This window comes from Drosophila tropicalis, unplaced genomic scaffold (genome assembly GCF_018151085.1).
Source record: "Drosophila tropicalis isolate 14030-0801.00 unplaced genomic scaffold, ASM1815108v1 contig_463, whole genome shotgun sequence".
NCBI classification, from domain to species: domain Eukaryota; kingdom Metazoa; phylum Arthropoda; class Insecta; order Diptera; family Drosophilidae; genus Drosophila; species Drosophila tropicalis.
Genome location: NW_027172929.1, coordinates 3,669,549 through 3,691,972, shown reverse-complemented (window position 1 = coordinate 3,691,972; position 22,424 = coordinate 3,669,549). Strand labels below are relative to the sequence as shown.

General features: G+C 38.7%; 4 protein-coding genes across 11 annotated transcripts in view; 3 read left to right on the top strand and 1 right to left on the bottom strand.

Moving 5' to 3' along the window:
• The window catches only part of rgn (regeneration), a 52,935-nt gene extending 49,567 nt beyond the window's left edge, over positions 1–3,368 (top strand). For 5 of the 6 annotated variants that reach the window (XM_068287077.1, XM_068287076.1, XM_068287078.1 and 2 more), the window contains 2 exons: positions 164–412; positions 1,438–3,368. In XM_068287077.1, the coding sequence (XP_068143178.1) occupies positions 164–412; positions 1,438–3,019 (1,831 nt within the window). In that variant the 3' untranslated portion in view covers positions 3,020–3,368. The remainder of the gene's footprint in view (positions 1–163; positions 413–1,437) is intronic. The other variant, XM_068287079.1, reaches the window with a different exon arrangement.
• Positions 95–15,270, bottom strand: barc (RRM1_TatSF1_like and RRM2_TatSF1_like domain-containing protein barc). Of its 3 annotated transcripts, none has more exons than XM_068287083.1 (8): positions 14,981–15,270; positions 5,369–6,369; positions 4,970–5,172; positions 1,202–1,368; positions 939–1,125; positions 738–874; positions 552–670; positions 95–243 (listed from the first exon to the last, which is right to left on the bottom strand). In XM_068287083.1, the coding sequence occupies exons 2-7, from the start codon at positions 6,327–6,329 to the stop codon at positions 553–555; spliced, it is 1,773 nt and encodes a 590-aa protein (XP_068143184.1). In that variant the 5' UTR covers positions 6,330–6,369; positions 14,981–15,270; the 3' UTR covers positions 95–243; position 552. The 3 variants fall into 3 exon arrangements, with proteins under 3 accessions (XP_068143184.1, XP_068143183.1, XP_068143182.1); XM_068287082.1 differs by having other exon boundaries at positions 95–445; positions 14,981–15,269; XM_068287081.1 differs by having other exon boundaries at positions 95–346; positions 14,981–15,269.
• LOC137574684 (protein starmaker) lies at positions 9,691–15,192 on the top strand. The gene is made up of 5 exons (XM_068287087.1): positions 9,691–10,170; positions 11,670–11,891; positions 12,195–12,410; positions 12,475–14,943; positions 15,027–15,192. Exons 1-5 carry the CDS (start codon positions 10,032–10,034, stop codon positions 15,140–15,142), a joined length of 3,162 nt encoding a protein of 1,053 aa, XP_068143188.1. The 5' UTR covers positions 9,691–10,031; the 3' UTR covers positions 15,143–15,192.
• Positions 15,271–15,886: 616 nt separating the features above from the next.
• Positions 15,887–20,434, top strand: Aef1 (Adult enhancer factor 1). The gene is given in 4 exon segments (XM_068286795.1): positions 15,887–16,040; positions 16,793–17,345; positions 17,348–17,921; positions 18,081–20,434. Coding segments are annotated over 3 exon segments (1,407 nt in total). The 5' UTR covers positions 15,887–16,040; positions 16,793–17,129; the 3' UTR covers positions 18,698–20,434.
• The last annotated feature ends 1,990 nt before the right edge of the window (positions 20,435–22,424 follow it).

Below are 22,424 nucleotides of genomic sequence, written 5' to 3'. Positions count from 1 at the left end.
ACCGCATGACACAAGATTTGTTTATAATTTTCTTTTGGTTTTATATATATGTATGTATATATATATCCTTTATATATATATATATATATATATATTTTGCTTTTCTTTATTAAATTTGAAATTGATGAGTAGACTTGATTTAACGCTTAAGCAACTATTTTAGCTATTTGCAACTTATCTCCAACAGCAAGCCGCAGGATAATTTCTGTGCTGTCTATGATCCAAATTTGAAATATCGTTGGTCTGCCCGTTCGTGTCCAGATAAATTGCGTTTCATATGCCAACATAAGATGCCAAAGGTTAGTGAGGCGAATCGCTATAAGATCTATAATCGTTGGAATACCACCTATCCGCATGAATTTGCCAATGAGGTAATATTGAATGTCATAGATCAAGGCGATAAGGATCGTAGGTAAGTTGACACAAAACACAATCAATCAATTAACTAGAATAGACAACAAAAACAAAGACTAATAAAAAAAAAAAAAAAAAAAAACTACGACAAACACGTCACACACACAAAGATATTGGTGTACTTGATAGATCTTTACCTTAAGGCGTGGCATCTTCAGCTGATAAGGTTTTCTGCTCTTCAGCCTCTTCTTCATTGGCCAAATATTCATCCCAATTGCTAAGTCTCTTCTCTGCCTCCACAGCTGATTCTTCAATTCTGAAAGGGGAAAAAACGAAAAGAGTTTATTTCCTTTACTATGTTATTTAGCCATTTGCTAACTAACTTGTATTTAGTTTTGCCATCCCAATGCTCGGCGGTTAATTGTCGCTGGCCAAAGAAACGCCCCTGCATCATTTGTATGACTACATCGGCTTCTTCGGGTGATGACATATTCACTTGGGCTATGCCTTCAGGATGGCGCTATAAAAATATTGAATTTATTTATAATTTTATGCCGATATACTTCATATTAATATTAACTTACATCATAGATGACAACTTTGCGCACCATTCCACATTTGCCGCATTCGTCTCTTAAATTATTTTGATATTCCAAAATCAATTCCACTTCACGCTCAAACAGTTCAGGAACAAATAGATTTTTTATAATGACTGTTTTTTCATTTTTCGAGCGTTCGCCACGCATTTTATCGGGACGCCAGTCAAAGAGTCTGCAAATATGAGAGGTAAATAGAAGCGAATGCAAGTAATCAATCAATCAATCGGAGGTATCTCAAAAGGACTCACTTCTCTTTAATTTTCTGCATTTTTTCCTTATCCTTCTTCTTGCGTTTGGGTTTGAGAGCAGGATTGTATTCGCCACGCATTTGAAATTGGGCTCTTTGTACACGTATCTTGTGGCCCCGCAGATTATATTCATCGAGTATATTTAAAGCCAAATTAACCGATTCCACCTAGAAGAGAGAATGGTGGTGAATTGTTATAATTGATTATTCCTTTTATCGTTCTTATGCCATTTCTAGATATAATCGCCGTGTCAAGGCCGAGGGCAGTGATGAGGTAATGATTATTCCTCATAGTCGCCGCAATAAGGGAAGAAATCAGCAGCGTCAGCAACGCCCGCGCCCGATTTCATCTTCTCATCCCAATGATGTCAATGGCCAGCCCAATCCCAACAGGCGCCCCAACAAGCGTCCACGTCCCACAACACCTTCGGCTGTGACAACATCTCAGGCGCCAGCATCTCTGTCGAAGCACAACAATAATGATGTTTTGCCCTCGACTATTACACCGACTGGCAGGAGTCCTCATGAGATAACTCAATATGATCGCAAATTGCAACGGCAACGGGAGAAGGAGCGTCGTCGCCAGCAGCGCAAACGTGAACGTCAAGAATTGATGCGCCAGCAGCGTCGTGATCGGAAACAGCGTCAGGAGCAGCAACGTTTGCAACGAGAGAAGGAGCAACGCGAACGCGAACAATTGGAGCGGGAGCAGCCTCAACAACACGAACCCATTGCCGAGATACCCGATGATCTGCGTCTTCAGGGTGCCATCACACAACACCAACAGGAGCGGGAGGAGGCGGAATACAAGGAAAGGCAGCTAAAGGAGCAGGAACGTCAGAGAAAGGTCCACGAACAACGCGAGCAGGAATATAAGCAAAAGCAGCGTGAACGTGAATTGGAGCAACTGAAGCAACGCCATGACCAGGAGACACGTCAACGTGCGGCCGACGATGAGGCCGAACGTCTTCGGCAGGAACGTCTCGAAAAGCAACGTCAACGCGAGGCCGAAGAGCGTCGCCAGCATGAGGAACAGTTGCGCAAACAGCGTGAGGAACAGGAGGAGGCAGATCGTCAAGCTGCCGCCCAGCGGGCAGCCGAAGAGAAGCGTCTGCGCGAGGAACACGAAGAGCGACTGCGTAAGGCTAAATCTGAACAGGAAAAGCAATTGGCCGAAGCCCATGAGGCAAAGCGTCGCGAGGAACAGGCCATAAAGGAACAATTGGAACAGCAAGAACGCCAACGCCAAGAGCAAATCCAACGGGAGCAGGAGGAGGAGGAGAAACGTCAACAGCTGATAGAATTGGAACAGGCTCGTCTCTTTGAGCAACGTGAATTGGAGCGCCTGGCCGAGGAGAACCGTCGACGTGAACAATTACAGCATCAACGAGATGCAGAAATTGCCCAACGTGAGGCCACTGAGAAGAAATTGCAAGAGGAAGAGGAGCGACTGCGCCAGGAGTTAGCCGAAGAAGAGAAGGCACGCAAACGTCAGCTGGAAGAGGATATGCAACGCGAAGAGGAGACACGCAAGGCCAAGGAGGCCGCCGAAAAGGCCGAAGCGGAAGCCAAGGCAGCGGAACAGAAACGCAAACTGGATGCAGCCAAACAGGAAGCCGATGCCCAAGTGAAAGAAAAACTTGAGGCCAAGCGACGCGAATATACTGAACGTTTGTCCCATCTCAGTCCCGAGGATCAGAAAAGATTCATTGAGATGCGCAAGAGGCGCAAACAGTTGCAGGAACTAAAATTTAAGGCCGAAGAGAAAAAGAAGCTCAAGAGAATACAGGAAGCCATGCGACTCAACGATGCCCAGTAAATCCAGTCGATATATTTTTCCTCTCCTCCTTCCACGATTGAATCTTTTGACTAACCAATACTAATATAATACCAGAGACATATCGGCCAAGGAAACGAAATAATAGTGTAAAACAAGTATTAGCTTGATCTCTGCTAAATGCAGAGCAGAAAAGAGCAGAGCAAGGCAAGTTTTCCCACACAGACACACACACACACACACACACACACACCAAAACAGCCAATCAATCAATCAATGAATCAACCAAACAGCAATCGAATAACCAGAGAAATTTCTACAGTGAATACCGCTTAAAGGCATTTAAGTAGTGTCTACTGTACCTATAAATATATCGCATATACAGATCATAGATATATATAGGATATATATCCAAGAGTCCACCAGCCATTGCGTAGCACAAACGAAAAAACGATGAATACAAACGATTATAAAAAGATTAAAAAGAAAACTTTCGAAATCTTCGATTGATAACGTTCGATATTGGTTGTTGTTGTTGTGCTATAGCTACTACTTTTAGAAAAGAACCTCTTTTAGCCTTATTAATGCCAACTTTTCAACCTTTTCGGTATGAAGAACGCAATGAATTCCGGGCAGGACTCACAATACACACACACATATATATCGTAACGTATATGTATGCGTATATATACATATATATATATATGGGATATGATATATATATATAGATTTATATATTCATCCTTTTAGCCCCTCCCCTCCCCCTCCGATAATACTAATAGTGCACGAAACTATATTTTTTTTTTTTTTTTTTTTAAATAAATATTTCTAAATAAAAATAAAGAATTAAGTAAAAGTAAAAGTTTAGCAGCGCGCACACAGAAGCAACTCTTAAAAAATAGTAATGTACAGATAATATATATATATATCTATATACCAATATGCATATGCATATATATATATATTGACTATACGCTATATAATTTATAGGCCTAGCATATAGTCACACACACACACACACTCTCAAACATACACACACAATTGGAATATTTCCTTAAATCACCACAAAAATTTTTATCAACTTTCAAGCACTCAGATATGAAAAATATATAAATACATATATCGAAGTACTATAAGAGAACAAAAATATCGGAATATCTTATCGAATAAGATCCAAGCCCCCCTCTCTGTTTTTTTTTCTTCCAAAATTATTTACATAAATAAATATATACATATATAAATAATTTTTTTTATACATTTTGTTTTTTGTGCCTAAATCGAAAGCAATAATTTATTGAAAAAAAAAAAGTGAAACTATTTGTACTAACTAACTAGGTTATATACTTATATTTTAAAAAATAAATATATATATATATATATATATACTGTACGTTTAAATGTAAATTTATATTGTATTTTTAATACCTCAACAACAACAACAACAGCAGCTATAACAACAACAACAGCAAAAAAAAAAGCTCGTCAACTTTATTTCTATGGTTTTTTTTTTTTCTTATTTAATATTTTCCCCCAAAATGTGAAAAACTAGAAAGAAAAACACATTTTTAAATTGTAGCCAAGTAAATAACTGAGACGAGCAAAAGGAAAATGAAGCATTTTAAACCAAGAAAATAGTAAAAACTAACCAATTTTAAATATTATTATAATAAAAATATAAAAAAAAAAAAAACCCAAAAAAATAAATAAGATTCGAGAAACGTTAAGAGAAACAAAATAGTCAACCGATGTCAAAAACCAATCTAAGCCCTTAAACTCAATCACACACCCTGCCCCCCGCCCGCCCGCCTCTACTATAAATATGGCATATTATTACTATAATATTAATATTAATACCTTAAAACTTATACTTATAAAGCCAGATTACATTTAGTTAAACGAAAATAAAGCAAAGAAACAAAAAATAATAATAAAGTTTTAAATAAAAACACTGAAGAAAAGAACAACACGAATTACGTTTCATTTGCAACTTACCTTAATATAATCGCAGAGACCATCACCTTTGAGTTGGCCATCCTTTTCGGCATAGAGTTTCAGTTTGAACTTCTGGCTCTGTGGATCACGCATAACCATGCCACATTTGCCCATTAGCTCGGCAAACTCATCCATTGTGATATCCAAAGGTAAATTCGATACGTAAACTTTAGTATTCTGTGAGGGATCCATTTCAAACCATTCTGTGAATATGAAAATGTTTAGCAATATAAGAAACTATAACCCCAGAGTAGTCGAGAAAAAGACAAAGGGCAAGAAACAATAGAACTATCTAATTTACGATTGAAACTTTAAATATTGAAACTAAGGTTAGTTTGGTGTTTTGAAAAAAATATCCATAAATCATAGTGTTAATATATTGGCACATATATTACTCACTTGGTGGCTCTGGTGCCTTACGCTTCGAGGTGGTTGCCGCTGTTCCAGCTGCTGTGGCTGCTGCATCTTTGGCCATGGCTGCCTCTGCCTCGGCGGTCATGCGTTTGAGTTCCTCCTGCTTGCGTTTCAATTCGGCTGCCTCTTTGTCGGCTTTCTCCTTCTCGCCGGCCGAGGTGTTATCTATAAAGCCATAGCTCATTTGATAACGTGCCATAAAATCATCATCGATTTTTGGAAACCATGCCGACTTCTTTGAATCCCAAAAGTAGACGGCACCATCTTTATCCGTATAGGTACGTTCACCATCCTCATCTATGCCATAGGTGACATCCTTGTCGGGTTGCGTTAGATTTTTGGGTAACCATTTCTGTTGCTCTTCACTCCATTTGTAATGCTCAGTTTCGGTTTGCGGCTGCTTGGGTAGCCATTGTTTGGTCTCCTGACACCATTTATAGTGCTCATTCTCATAGAGATCTCCGACACTGGCCGCTTCTGTGTCACTCAAGGGCTGCCAATTGTTAAGTGTTTGCGACCATTTGTATTTTTGTTTGGTTGATGGATCCGTGTAGATGGCTTCACCATCGGCTGCATAGGTAATATGCTCCTCATAGCCAGCAAATTCTTGTTGACCATTTTCTGATTTAGTTGCTGGGGCGGCGTCAATGGAGGCTTTCTCTGGCTTCTCATTCTCCATAAGCTCTACCTTTGACGTCTCCTTCTCTTCGTTTTTCACCAGTGGTTCTGATTGGGGTTGCTGCTCCTCTTGCTTTCCTTCCTTGTCGTCCTCCTTAGGCTTTGAATTCGTTGGTAACTGTTCCTCATTCTCAGTCATTTTTTCCTTATCCACTATTTTTACAGCCTTTTCTGTTTTTTCCTTCTGTTCCTTATTCTCGTCTTTGTCGCCGTCGCCCTCTTTCTTCGTCTCGTCTTCCATAGCTTTGCTTTCACTTTCCTCACTCATTTTTGTGGCTTGGTCGGACTACGACTGCCAGTTGAGAGGGCTGTAATTAAAGTAAACCGAAAAGTAGACTACATTTTAGTTTCTGGCCCTTTCTTGATTATTTCCCATCCGCCCCCGCACTTCTTCGCCCGCCTTCTTCTGTCATTTTTGTCGTGTAGGCGTGACAATTCGTCTAATTCTGTGCTAATTTCATATTTTTTGTTTGAATTTCCTGTAAGTGTAAAAAGGACACACAAAACCAAAAGAAAAAAAAAGTATATAACAACAAATTGCAAGAACGTGCCCAGGCTTGACATTGAAATGGTTGGTAGGGGGGGATAGGACAGGGCGCGCGGTGAAGATTGTAGGTAAAACGCGTAAAGAACGAGCATTCCAAGAAGCCCAAGAAGAAAAATAGCAAGTTTCCTCCTCCTTTGCTTTATTTTTCTTCTGTTTTTTTCTTTTTTGGGTGGGTAAACAATTTACACAATGATTGCCATTTCTATGCTATGTGGAGAGCACCTTTTTGTGTGTGTGTGTAGGTGCAGGTGTGTGTATATTCGTTTTGGGCCAGGCTAATAAAATGAAATGAAAAGAAAAGCGCACGCCATTCGAAAGTAAAGAAACTATACAAAAGCGGCGGAGAGCTACACACATACATACAACCAAAAATCCTGCAGGTTCCTGAAGGTCAGTTCGGTCTAAATATTTGAAGAAAATAAAATAGTGGAACGAGCTGTCCATTTTGGCTTCCTTCAATCGATTGAAGTTCAATCAACCTACTCCCACTACGCGGACTCGACTTGACTTGACTTCAGTTGACATGACTTAGTGGCCAAATAGATTTGTCCACCTACTGACACTTTATATTCTGAGTGGGGAAAGAGGGCTCGGAACATGCGCTGGGAGTTGTCACAGCTGTGTGTGGTTAAATGGTTTTCCCTACGGATTCTTTACGTCATCGGAAGACACTTGAGAGAGAGTTCAATAAACTTGGCGTTAATTGTTAGCATTTTAGCCCCCACTAAAAATAGTCTACAAGAAAAGCAAAGCAAACCAAACTAAACTAAACCAACCTCAACTCAAACTTCTCTCCTCCTTTCGGTGTCGTCCGGTTCGGTCCGGTCCACATTTATGGCAAAGAGTTCAACGTTCAACATTGTTGTGCCGACGTACTACAAATTTGCATGTATCGACAAAAACAAAAACACAACAAAAAAAACGCACAAGATATGCCTAGTCAGCCAAGTTGCAAGAACTGAAACTCGACTCTCAACTGAAACTCTCGACTGCAACTGAAGAGAACTAGAGAACTAGCACATTGGCCGGCATACTCATACGATATATATGTACCTCTTTTTAATACACATACATACATATGTACTTGAAAGGATAACAGCAAATGGCATGCAACAAGACCCAAGCAATTGCTGCCTGACGAGCCAAACAACTTTGTTAGCAGAATTCATAAATTACATAGACAGTCAAGGAGTCGAGTCCAGTCCCAGCCCCTATAGACACTCTTCTAAGCCTTGTGTCTCTTCCTTTCCACACACACACACACACACACACCATCATCTAACTAGTGCAAAAGAAGTTCATGTAAGGTAAAATGGCCCAGAAGACTGGTTTGTGGCACAACAAAAGTCAGCAATTTGTAGAAAGAGTAGGATAAAGAGTGCACGAGTGTGCGAGTGTGTGTTTAGAGCAATGAATTCAGTCTATTCTTCTGTCAATTGAAACAAGCAAATCCTAAACAAACAGTAAATCTGATTTCATCGCACAAAACAGTGGATTACTTGCCCAAATTTGTAGACAAAGCACAGAATTCTAAGGCAAAGACAAAACTCTCTAGTTTTTATTTCTTTTCGCCCATAGCAATCATAAATTTTTAATAAAAACAGAAATTAAAGATGATTTTAACAAATTTGAACCATCCAAAAAAAGAAAACTTAGTTGAAAGTTAGTTTATAAGTTAAGTTTATAAGCTATTATTATATTTTTTTCAATTTGCAGTTCTGAAATCGAGAAATTCTTCCACAGGAGCTTATATTCTAGAATATCCTTGACGATCTCTTTAAATTGTTTCTAGAAAAGGTCTTCTTCCTCAGCTCTTCAAAAAGATCATTCTACGCTGACTTGGAATGAACACAAGCAAACAATAAAGAACCAATATATCCTTAAGATGCTCAGATTGTGAATAAAAGTTCTTTGAGGTACAAGATAAGACACAAATATGACTTCAACAACATACTGTCCACGTGCGTGTGCATTTCCCCTTGACTTTCATTTAACTTTCAATTTCTTAATCTGATTGATCCAGGGCAAACGGCCGACCGACAGACCAACTGACTGACCAACTAAACCATCGGACCGAGGATAAGCGTTTTCAGTGAATGGCACAATTATCTTGCACCTGGAATGGCTCTTGTAATTTCCCATTTCAGATTGCCATTGCGAGGTGGTGTCTACTTATTGCATAAAATTGTATCAAATGGAATTTCAATTCAATTCTTGACATGCCAATCTAAAGAAATCAATTAATTGACGCAAATTGTCTGCGAAACTTGCCAAATGTAAGTTATACGAGTCCTGGGACGCCACCACGTCCCCTCATGACAAGCTTGGGCAAAAAGGTCATAAAATAAAACCAAATGAATAGAAATACCAGTTAACTAGCAAAATTTTGGGTTTACAGCAAAAGAAGGTAAAACGAAAACGAATTAATTAACATTTTCTCCTCTTTTTTTTAGACGAAAAACTTATATTATGCAAATGTCAACAGGTCGGTAGAGTGAGTGAGAAAAAGTAAAAGAGAAATGAATGGTGACGGTTTCGTCCTAGTCACATATTTTTAATGTTATTTTTAACGTAATTTATATATTTCTGTTTCTGTTTTGTGTTGCACACACATACACACACACACAGCCCTCGAATGGAACAACACATTAGTCAGAGAAATGCCATAAATAGTTAAGGGGAAAAGGTGAGCCAATTCGCACTCTTTTTTTTCCGCACCATTCCCAATCTGCCACAAAAATACTCATACTTCTTTTATTTTTGGCTTTTGGAATAACTTAACTTGGCACCAATTGCCGGTCGAGTTGATTGTATATAGTAGTTGTTAGTTGTATTGTTGGTAGGGTGACTCAGGCACAAGACTCGTTTTTCATAGCATACTTATGTGGGCACACACACAATGGGTAGGTGGGCCCGTGTCGGCGGAGTTTTTATTGGTTTCCACTCACTAACTCACTCTCTCTCTCTCTTTCTCTCTCTCCCGCGTATTTTCTGTGTGTGTGTGTGTGCTTGATGGCTAGAACTATGGCTAACACTTTTTAGACCTTATGGCTTGACCACAGTCCGCTTTCAACTGTTCAACTGACCACAAGTGTGCCCCTCGATTGCAGTTTTCGTTTCGTTTGTTTTTTTACCGCCGTTAAAACCAAGTTATTGTTATTGTTGTTGTTTTTGTACATATTTTATATTACTATTGTTACTGGTTTTTCTTTTTTTTTGCATCCTCATTCTCTCTCACGCAATTTGTGAAATGGGTTTTCAGTGTTGGCCCATAATATAATGATTCTAACACCCATTAAATATGCAAAAGCCTGGATAACAATTAAAATCAATACGCCGCACATTTAAAATCCGCAATCGAATAAGTTTTAAAGAAAGAAAAAAAGTAGAAACGGAAACTGAAACACATAATCATTGAGAAGCATGGATATACCCAGCAGCGGTGCCATTTTCACCTTGGGCAAATCCCATTTGGCTGAAAATACTCAAAGTTATTTCTATATTAAAAATGATCCGGTTAAACGCTTGATATCCGGTCCACATCAAAGTGCTGTTATATGCGGTAAAGTTCATCCAATTGACCCAAATTTGTCACCCGCTAACAATCAGAGGAAAAAAAAAACCAAAACATACACACACGCACACACACATAATAGAAAGTGTAAAATCGAATACCGGCATACACTTACAAATATTTGCCACAAATGTTGATACAAAATCAATTTACTTTTCTAACATTCAAATTAAAAATTTCCTTAAGTTGAATTAGAAACATTTAAGGCTTTCGTTTAATTTGTAAAAAGATATAATTGTAAATCTCCATTTGAGGCAAGAGACCTTAAAATTCTCTGTAGAATTATAATGATCTATTGAATTACAAGATTCTCTATTCAATTACATGATTCACTTCAAGTGTTTTCTGGCCTCAAAACTAAAGAAAAAAGTTGCTTCGAGACCATGAACACAACTAAAAAATATTTTCCTATACAATTCGATTAAATAATAAAGATTTTTAGCTTCAAAAATTGAGTAATTTTCGCTGAATGCGTTTGGCTACGATGATGATTTGTCAAAATTAGAGAAACACAATCTGAAAGTTGTCTAAATCTGAACCGAAGAGCCATGAGACTGGATTTCAATTTGTATAAGCTTGTTTTGTCTAGGTGCCGCGCACCTGTTCAACATCTGTTCAAAAAACGAAAAGACTTGATTTTTGGGCAAGGGTATTGCAAAGAGTATTAGACCCTCCCTCCGCCTCTTTATTTTCTACATGCATATTTCAAAGTGGTCAAGTTGTAGTCAATTGGCCGGGTCTATTTTGTAGTCGATTGCATGTCGGGCTAAATTTCTTTCCACCCACTTTTTGGAATTCGTAACGAACGATGGAATGTAGAAATGAACCTTTCGCTTTCAAATTCAATTACTTGCAAGTCAGTGGGTTCTTAGGATTAGACTGAATTATTTGATTAGCTGTTCGTACTGCTGTTGCTGGGTTTTGCATTTAAGCATTTAGTTTATACCGTCGTTATATAAGCTTAAAAAAAACACAATCTGAAAAGCAATCCCAGTAAACCCAAACTAACTGACCCCCGAACAAACACCATGACCGAAACCACCGCTTAGCCAAACTTAATGAGGTCAGAGAAGTAAAAAAGGGAAAATATGGAACAAACTCACGAATGAATCGAAAGAAAAGCAAAGTTCGTACTAGTAATTGAAACGTAGAAAGAGTAGTGAGAAATAAAAAATAAAAACAGAGAGAAAGAGAAATTTCCAAACAGGCGACAGGTTAAACAGAGAACTTGAGGGATTGGCAGTCACAAACACACACACACACACTCACACATCAGGACACACACCCACCCACACCCAGAGAGTTAGCTCAATCAATAAAAGTCAGAGAAATATAACGTGCGGGGAAACCGGGCAATGAGTCCAAATAAACACAATAAAATAAAAAAAAAACACAAAAAAAACTAAACTAACAACAAAACAAACGACAGCAGCAACAGCTAAAAGCCAAAAAGTTAATGTCCCAAAAACCGTTCTTATCAATTACAGAATCTGGCCGTCTATTTGTTTGGGGCGAGAATCACTATGGCCAGTTGGGCATTGGTGGACATGGCAGCAGCAGTAACAGCAGCAGCGTCAAAAACAATAACAACAACAACAGCAATGCCGGCGACATAGTCACTAAACCAACATGCGTTAAGGCCTTGAAAACATTGGGCTTAAAGATTTGCGATGCCGCCTTTGGTAACAATTGGGCCGTAATGCTAACACGTAAGTCTACACAAGCATCACAATGATCAGAGAAGAAAACCTAAAGCTAAAATTAAATCAAAAGGACAAAAATGTTTACACCTTTTATTCCTGAACTAATTTGATAGGTTCCGAAAATTTTGGGTAGAGAAAGTTGTTTTTGGTTGTCGACACTTTTAAAATAAGTAAAATATTTTCCCAGAGGATCTAACACAAATCCAACTATAACAACTACATATTTTTATTCTTTTAACAAAAACAATCTTGAAAATAGACTTCAGGTGAATAAATTGAATAATCAACATATTCTCAATTTCTAATTAGATTCAAATGAGATTTTCTTTACGGGACGAAACATTTTTCCCATGGACACGCATGTGGCACAACATTTTATAGCGGCCCAAGTGGATCAAGTGGAATGTTTTCTAATACGAAAACCCTTTCGTTTGGAAGAATTTGATGATTATCTATCAAAGAACGAGGAGACGGATAACTTTATCACCGTGCAGGCGGGCAATGAACATTTTGTGGTCATGACCAGTTAGTATAAAGTCTAGTAATAGATTCATTTACTTTAAACTAAACTTTCTTGTGTTTGATTTAGCTACTGGTCGTCTGATTGGTTGTGGTTCAAATGATCATCAGCAGCTAGGTGAACTGGAGTCGGACTATGATGGTCATCCGGTGGAGATTAAGTTGGATGCCACAATTCAACAGTTTGCTTGTGGCCCAGAATCAACTTTGGTATTGACAGCTAGTGGAAATCTTTTTCTTACGGGACGTTTAAATGAATTTGTTTTCCCCAAATTTACGGAGCTACAGAAAAATCTCTCCCAGACGGAACAGATCATCTTTATGCATATATCAAAGACAAGTGAGATCTATATAGTAACCAATGTGGGCAATATCTATCGCAGCTTCGAGTCGGTGAGAAACAAAAGTTTGGTCTTTCAACGTTTCTATGACTATGACAGCGAAGAGAATGGTCCCATTTGGAAGCTGCTAAAGGGTTTCTCCTTCTATGCGGTGCTAAGTAAGGCAAATAAATTTTTCACCACCTTCTCGGAGAGTGGACATCATTTGAAAACGTTTCGTGAGATATCGAAATTTAAGAATCTTCGACTCTTGGACATTGCTGTGGGGGATCAGCATGTTCTAGTGCAGGGTATACCCAGATCAGCATTGGGAACGGCGGAGGCACATCGACATACGAGTCGTAATTTTGTTCTACAGCCGCAGGATGCAAATGGCAATGCCACAGAGCCAGCTAGAAAGACCAGTGCAAGAAATCTAATTAAGCAACAAGTTGTCGAGGAGCCGGATGAGAGGCAGTCAATGGCAGTCGCAGAGGCTATTGGTACTGGAGTAGCCGCAGGAGTGGCAACTGGAGCCGCTTTAGAGGCTGTAAAACATATCACAAACGATAATGAGCAAAGCAATGATACTGAGAAGGAGGAAGTAAATGGAAATCATGAAGAAAGCTCGCAGAAAAATAAGTCAAAACCCCCAGTACAAGATCATGTGGAAGATCAACGAGAAGTAAAAGAAGTAACCCAACCTGTGGCAGTGACGCCCAAGAGAGAACCATCTCCACCTATGGAGCCAACTGCTCCACCTGATGACTCACCCGCTAAAACTATGGAATCATTGGCACAGCTACCTACACCACCAACTAAATCTCCTTCTATATCTCCATCGCCGCCCCGTAAATCTTCAGCGAATTCCATGAAATCTCAAAAATCGGCAAAATCATCAATACATTTCGATGAAGCGAATCCTCCCCCGGAGAAGAACCAAAGTGACGACAGTCAGGAGGGAAAACATTTACGTCCACATACTCCTTATCCGGAGAGTAGTAGCTCCAGTACACCGACAACTATTAAGAAGACGCCAATACGCAATTTCTCTTATGAAGCAGCCATGGATCATGATCATTTGGAGCGAACTTCACCGGAATTGGCAGATAGTTTGGAGACAGTGGAAGAGCATCCAAGAACCACATCTTCCTCCAATGCTGCTACTGCAGCCGCCACTATACAAGTTTCCACGCCCACGCCGCCCACAGAAGAAGACGAGCATTTGGCCGTAGAGATTACCACCACCATGGATTCGCAGGATAGCGAGAAAGAAGTGAATGAAATACGTTTCATAAACAATGGCATTGATGTAACCGCCAAGGTAGAGGAACAAATGCCTGATACACCCCTTAAAAGCTCCATGGAGGAGGAGGAGGAAGAGCAAGAGCAACAAGAGGTGATGGAATCAGTGAAAGATTCCCATGAAGAGCAGTTGATGCTACAAATGGAAGAGCATGTGGATAAGGTAGTAAGCGAATACCAAAAAGAAGCCACTGAAGAGGCATCATCGATTCAAACAGCCATGCGAAGAGCAGCAAATGGAGCCAAAGATGCTGTCGAGGCAGCTGGTGAGCGTATGGCCACAGGAGCACGCGGTGCTGTGGATGCAATGGGCGATGCCATGGGAGCAGCTGGCCGTGGTGCCCAACGTATGGCCAGCGATGCCATTCATGCCGTGGAGCAGGCTGGAAGTAATGCAGCGAAAGCTGCCACAGATACCAAAGATTCTATGGGCCGTGCCATGGACTCAGTAACCCATAAGATTTCCAGCGAAATGTTGGGTGCCAAGGAGAACATATCATCACTGTTTCAGATAAAAGCAGCCCGTGAAGCCGATCCACACACCACACCAGTGTCCACACCACGTGACGACATCGAAGATGGAGCCCCAAAAACCAATACCACAACTGGATCTAACGAGGAGGATGAACGGACGACAGCTTCAGTGAATTCTAATCATAATTCAGCTGGCGTCAATGGCAATGGTAGTAGCAATCCCTTTGAGCCGGACACAGTGTACGACGATCCACTGGATGCCGTAGTAGAGCGTAGCAAAAAAGCCATGCAGGCAGATTTGAGGGCCATGGAAGAGCGTGCCCAGTCCCATGTCCATGCAGTTGCCGAGAAAAAGGAAGCAGAAGCTAAAGGATTTGTCCAGCAGATGCTCGATGGGATGGGTCTATCGTGCCGCAACGAAAAGGCCGTGCAAATTGCAAGTAAGTAGTAATGTCTTTAACCAAATAACGAACTTACCTGGTAATTTTTATCCTATTTGTTGTTGTTTTTGGCGGTTTTCCAGATGCTGATGACACTCCACACTACAACAAAAACAAAGTGAACAGCGAGTTGAGTCTGCACAATGGCAACAATCAGCACGGCAATCAGCAATCGTCACGAGTATGCACAATTTTATAAGAACTGCACAAATATATAAAGCAACGAATTTGCATTTGTTTTTAATAATAAAAAAAAAACCGAATAAGAAAGTATGAAAACAAGTCGTTTACTTTCCGGCACAATTCTGGAATTCCATAGTGAGAGAGAGCGAGAAGGAAATAGTAAGCAAAACAATCGATAAGTCGCACATCGATAAATCGATTTGGCTAGAATTTACTCAAAAATGCGATACTTATCGGAAATTAAACTTCGATAATTTTACACTCGACAAAGATATCGATAAACTGTGACTAGTGAATGCTACTTTGATAAACAGCAGTAGCAGTGACTGTGAATAAGTATGTATAAACGAATAAACGTTAAAACACACACACAACAACAAAATAATGCATTAAAAAGCCTAGTTTTTTCAATTAATTTGTTAACAAGCGGAGTCATAAGTGTGGATTTTGTGCGGCTCCCACATATCAAACGAATGCGGGAAAAATGATGTAAAACGGGGGGAAAATTGACACAAAAAAATATATCCAAGAGTTGCCTCCTAACCTCAAAAGAGCTTTTACATAGAGCTAATTGTATGTGTGTGTGTACAAGCGTGTAAGTGTGAGTGCGCGCGTGCATATGTGTGCGTGTGTGTGTGACGAGACATCACTGAAAGTGGTTGTAGCTTATGGGTCGGAGAGGGGTTGAGTGGGGGGTAAGGCAACGTGTTACGGGGGCAGGGCGACAAGGTGAGAAGCGCGAACGAAAATCAAGAAAGGGAACGGGAAAGAGAAAAAAATTAAAACGAACAGAAAAAAAACACACATCTTTAACCAAAAGAAAAATATATGGATTTGCGCCCAAAACTGGAAAAAGCCAAGGAAGTTCTGGCCAGGATTCCTGCATATTGTGCATTGTGTGTGTGTGTTTGTGCGTACGTATATTTGTGTGCAAGTGTGTGTGTGTAAGATAGAAGAAACTTTCACTAATTGGAGTTAGTTTTTTTCTCGATATTTTGAAAACACATGTAATTCGCGAGAAAGTAACACGCTGTCAAAAAATAACCACATGTACATATGTGTGTGCGAGAGTGTGTAAGTGAGAGAGGCAATGCATGAATTTTTAGAGGTGGTGGCGATAGGGACGGACAGGTGGGTGGCGTGGCGAGCGGGTTAAGAGGTGACCAGGTGGGGCAAGTGAGTAGATGAGGACAGGTTCCACTCCAAATAAAAAAATACAAAAAAAAGCCTGCAAATTATATGCATTGAATTTTTGGGCGCGCGTTTTAGTGTTTCTCATTTTTAACGCTCTTTTAGTTACATACATATATTTTTTATCTTTTCTATTTTGTTAACCAACTAAATTAAACGAGTGTTTTATAATTTATGCAGAACAATTTCGAGAGGGAATGATGGTGCGATGGTTGGTTGGTTGGTTAGGTCGTTTGGTTGCGCTGTCAACGGGATGAGGAGGGGAGGAGTGTGGAAACTATGTCAACTATTGAATAATTTAGATTTATAATTTTTTGGCTGCTCTTTATTTTTTGTTGGTTTCTTCTTTTTTTTTTGTGTTTTGTTGTTGGGGAATTCCTCACATATTTTTGCATAACAACACAATCATCTGATGAAGCCGCCAAACTTATTTACCTTATTCCTCTCTTTCTTCCCCTTTTATTTCTCCTAATAGGTACAACGAGATGTTGCCGACCATCATCATCATCTTCAAGTCGTGGCAGTTGTGAGCAGCAGCAGCAGCATCTCCGTATTTGATCTTCATTTTTCTTCATTGCCAACACGTTTCGAGTGTAGCAACTACCAAGTAGAAGCATCATCAGCAGCAGCAGCATCACCACCATATTGACCCCATACAAAACTCATAGAGAGAGAGAGTGGGTGAGGGAGAGCGAAAGAGGAGGAGGAGGAGGAGAAACCTCATCATCACCATCAACACTTCCTCCATCCCAGCCTTCCACTGGCAAGATCGGATTGGAGTTTCTTAGCCCCATAATCCATAATCCTTCCCTATGATGCATATCAAAAGTTTGCCTCATGCCCATGCTGCTGCCACGGCCATGAGTAGCAATTGCGACATTGTTATTGTGACCTCACAGCCACAGACAACAATTGCCAGCAACAATAATAATGATAATACGACTGTCGTATCCCAGGCCCATGTACAACAACAACAGCAGCAACAACATCCTCAGCATCCTCATCATCAGCAGGCGCCTGGACCCCCTCGGGAGCTACGGCACCACCAACAGAAATTACGTTACCCTTCAATATGCATCTAGCTGGTATTTCACCAGGTGCCCATAGTGCCGCCCAAGCGGCAGCCATGGCCGCTGCCCAAGCAGCCGCCGCTCAGGCTGCTGCAGCCGAACAGCAACCGCCTCCCTCATCACATCTTGTGCATCTGGCAACGCATAGTCCGACTATTCCCGGTGAACATTATTTGGCCACCAATGGACATGGCGAACATGCGGCTGAGGCTGGCAGTAATGGTTCCTCATCTGCTGCTAATGGTGGCGGCGGTGGCGGAGGAGGCGGCGGCGGACGTGAACCGGATAAACCCTTCCATTGCACTGTGTGCGATCGACGATTTCGCCAGCTGAGCACACTGACCAATCATGTGAAAATACACACAGGCGAAAAACCATATAAATGCAGCGTTTGTGATAAGACTTTCCGTCAATCGTCAACGCTAACGAATCACCTAAAGATCCATACGGGCGAAAAGCCCTACAATTGCAACTATTGTCCCAAGCATTTCCGTCAGTTAAGCACATTGGCGAATCACGTCAAAATCCATACGGGTGAGAGAGAAAGACTACAAGAGATTTAAGCTTTTGTTGTAGAATGATAATGAGAATGACCAGAGATAATCAATGCGTTAAATTGGTTATTCAGGACCTCTCAATATCATCCGCAATAGATTTTTATGTTCATTTAACTAATCGCAGCCTCATTTGCAGGTGAAAAGCCGTTCGAGTGCGTAATATGCAAAAAACAATTCCGGCAATCGAGCACACTGAACAATCACATAAAGATTCATGTCATGGACAAGGTCTATGTTCCTGTCAAGATCAAAACGGAGGAGGAGGAGGGGTGACTAGGACGGATGGCTTTGGCGGCTCATCACCAGCAACAGCAGCAGCAGCAACAACAACAGCCGCAACAGCATCATCAACATCCGCAGCATCATCATCACCAGCAGCAGCAGCATCATTATCAGCAGCAGCAGCAACCTCCTCCGCCTCCATCTTCGCAGCACATCAGCAGCAGCGAGCACCAGCGAGGAGTGACTATAACTACTCTGCCTTCCACCACAACAGTGGCCCAACATCAGCAACAGCAGCAGCAGCAGCATTTGCATCTTGGCAATGTAGCCGCTTTGAGTGATCTCTCCAATGCCATGCAATTGGGCGCCGTGACAGCTGATGGCAATTTTGTGACCATGGGCGGGGTTGTTGTCGGACGCATTCAGCATACGCGCGAAGAGCTGCAACATCTGGGTGTGATCAAAGTCGAATCACCAACGAACGGTGTGGCAGCTGGTGGAGTGACAACACCCACATCCCGCGAAGGATGAGTCGATGAGCTGCTCCTCGAGTATATGCTCAAAGAGGAGGAGGAGGAGGACCAGCAGGATGACAACAATGATAATAAATGTCGTCAATCCAAACAGGAATGATAGTAGGACTCTTAAACTATCGGCAGCAGCAGCAGTAGCTAATGCACGAATCGAGAAGGAGGAGGAGCAGCAGCCATCGCTTCATCAAGTGAATACCCGTTGTGTGTTTTAATTAATTTTTGGGTGTGTGGTGTACGCTTACCGTTGTTGTTAGTTGTTTAATTGTAGCGAACATTTATTGTTGTTGTTAAAAAAAAAAAAAAAAAAACAAAAAAAGAGTTAAATGTGTGACTATATACCCCCCGGGATATCCAACCAAAAGAAGATATACTAAAGTGTATAGCATCCAAAAACAAAAAATAAAATTAAACAAAAATTGTAAAAGAAGAAAAACAGCTTCAGCAACAGCCAGCCAAGCCAAGCCAAGCCAAGCCAGCCAGCCAGCCAGTAAGAATTGAGGGACTATGACACCCCATCATAAATCCTGTAAAGAATTGGAATAGCATAGATCCATTAATCACCACATAAAGAGAATTCAGCTTTCAAATTAACCTGGAAGGCATCTATAGTAGAAATGACTCATTTCCCTCCGCTCTCCTTCCTCCCTCCCTCCTCCCTCCCATCTTGTATACACTACGCACACGAGGCAATAGATTTAAATTACAACATCTCCATCCTCTCCACCCTCACCAACCCCCACTTGCTACTACTTACATGTGTTTAAACCTAACTGTAAAGCTATAGTATAACATAAACAATGCATAATAGAATCAACATCAATCGAAAAGAAAAAAGAAACCACACAATAATAATAATAGAAGGAGTAAAAGAATAAAGTCATTTACGTTTAAGTTGGTTAAAACTAAAAAAAAAAGCAAGAAAGAAAAATGAAACCCCAAGAAAAAACAAACAAATTTTCATAAAGGGCAAATCTTTGGACCCTTTTCAAAAGCCAGCGCACCTCCAACTTTACCCTCGGCAACAACCTAAATCCTAATGAATATAATTTATATATATAAATATATATGATTTCAAATTGTTTTTAGCATTTAACATTTAAGTGGAATTGTTGTAAAGACTTGACTTAGTCAAAGTTGCTCGTTTGTTTTACAAAAAAAAAAAAAAAAAAAAAGGAATTAAATAGTAGAAGAAAACAACAACAAAAAAAAAACTGTACAACATTTTTCTAAATAACTTTATTATTTTTTTTTTTTTTGTTTTTAAATCTTTGTAAATGCCGCCATTTTGTAAAACAGGCGTTCTTCTTCTTTAAGTAGGTCGTTTGGGTTTAATGCAAATTTAATTTGTTTTTTTTTTTTTTTAATTTTATTTTAAGAATAAAAACAAAAGCGAAAGAGATGAAAAATCAGAACAAGGCAATCTTCCCTCTTTCTTGTTTAGTGTAATTATAAAAAAACAAATTCTATAATAGTAATTAAGAAAAAAACCAATAACAATAATAAAAGCAAACAAAAACATAAGTAAAAAACTTACAAAAAAAAAAAAAAAAAAACAGAAATCAATTTATAATTTGATAGTCCCTAGAGAGCCATAGAAGTAGAAAAAGAACGAAAGAAGCAGCAAATGTTTTGTTTAATTTTATTTTATTTACTTATATAAATATATTTCATTTTTAGTTTGTAATAGTTTAAACATTGGCATTAAAAAAAAAAAACGAACAGCAGAAAGAGAAAATGTCAAATGTGTTAGCCTTTGTCTAAATGTTAGTTAATGAAGTAATAATACACAAAACTAATAATAATACTATTAATTAATTAAATATATGCTATAGAAAATCAAAAAGAAAAAACCAACACACACACACAAACAAACAAACAAGTTTTCTGTACAAAGCCCAACTCCAATTTTTGTATGTAAAAAAAAAAAAAAAAAAAAATTAATAAGAGAAAAAAACGAAAAACATAAACGAAGATGGAAAGAAATAAAAAGGAGTGGAGAAGAGTTAAACTAATTTGTAAAAAGAAATGAGAGAGAAAAGAACGAAAACAAAACAAAAATATTAAAAAAAAAAAAAAACAAACAAACAAACAAAATGCAAAAAAAGTAAAAAGAAAGAAAATTATATATACAATATATTTTCGAAACATCTTTATGTGATTAGTTTTATTTGCTGATTCTTTTGTTACAAAGACCACACAACCGTTTACCCCTCCCACATCCTCCCCCCCACAACTCACACACACACACACACACACACACACACACACACACACACACACACACACAGAGATAAAACAGCCTGCCAGACTGAATTTTTTAAATTAATTAATTAATATGCATATATCTATATATGATGTGTATGTATATATATATTCTCCATTTTTTTTTTTTTAATTTTGTTTTTCTTAATTTTTGTAATTTTTATTTTATTTCGCATAAAGTTCCTATATATAGATTTGAAAAAAGCGCAACAAAAAAACAAAAAAAATGAAAATGAAGAAAAACTTAAGAGAAAAACAGGAAGAGGGGAAAACAAACAAACAACAACAACAAGCATCATATGTATACGATATAATTTTGGAAAAATCAGGGGTGGGAGCGGGAATCGGGTGGGTAGGGGGGTGGGGTTTAGGATTACAAGTTAATGAACGAAAAACAAAAACAATATCTTATATATGTAATAATGTATATACATATATATATGAGAAATAAATGTTGATAAATGTGTAGTGTTAAACATTAAACAAACAAAAGGCATCTATAATTGTAGAAGAAGACAAAAACAACAAAAACAAAAACGAAAAAAACTAAATGTAATCCAAGCTAACAGCTAAATATTCTAAATAATGGCTTAAACAACCGGGTTTTTTTTACACACACACACACACACATATATATATATATTTAGAGAGAGAAAAACGTTTTTAAAAAAAATCAAGCAAATTTAAATATTGGAAACATTTTTGGCCAAGCCAAAATTTCTATAACCTTGCAAATGATAGAAAAAAGATAAACAACATTTTATTTGAAATATAATATAATAAATTTATGTACAAAGTAAATGACATTAACCATTAACACATGAGATTTCCGATCCGATTTCTAGTTTAATCAACTCATCGAAGATTTATTTAAGATGTTCCATGTGGAAATTTATTTCATCGAAGACTTATTTTAGATAGTTTTTTTTTTTTTGGGTTATTTAAATGTTTTATTACTCTGAGAAGAGACTTTATTCTCTATATATAGTAATCCGATCCAAATGATTTTAAAATGCAACATTTTGTATATACATATAGATATATATTTATATATAGATATTTTAAAGAAAACTCTTTTAGGCTAAGTTAATATTATTTACTTAAAGATATTGGAGTCCTCTGCAAGGTTATAAAAAAAAAAACAATAGCTTTTTCCTTTTGGTTTTTCGACACGAATCTTCGTTCTTCACATAAAACAAAGAGAGAGCAAAGCTTTTCCATATATCTTCCCCTCAAATCCTTCTGAAAAGAAAAACAAACACAAAACAAATCTCTTCTTCTTCTTTACTTTTTAACTATTTTTGGCCCTACTGTTTTATGAAAAACAAAACAAAACAAACAAATAATACAAAATTTATGTATATTTTTAGACAAAAATAAAATATGTATATATATATATACATATATAAAAGATTTGTAGTGAGATTAGCATTTAAGTGGCCTAATTTAAAAATGAAAAAAAC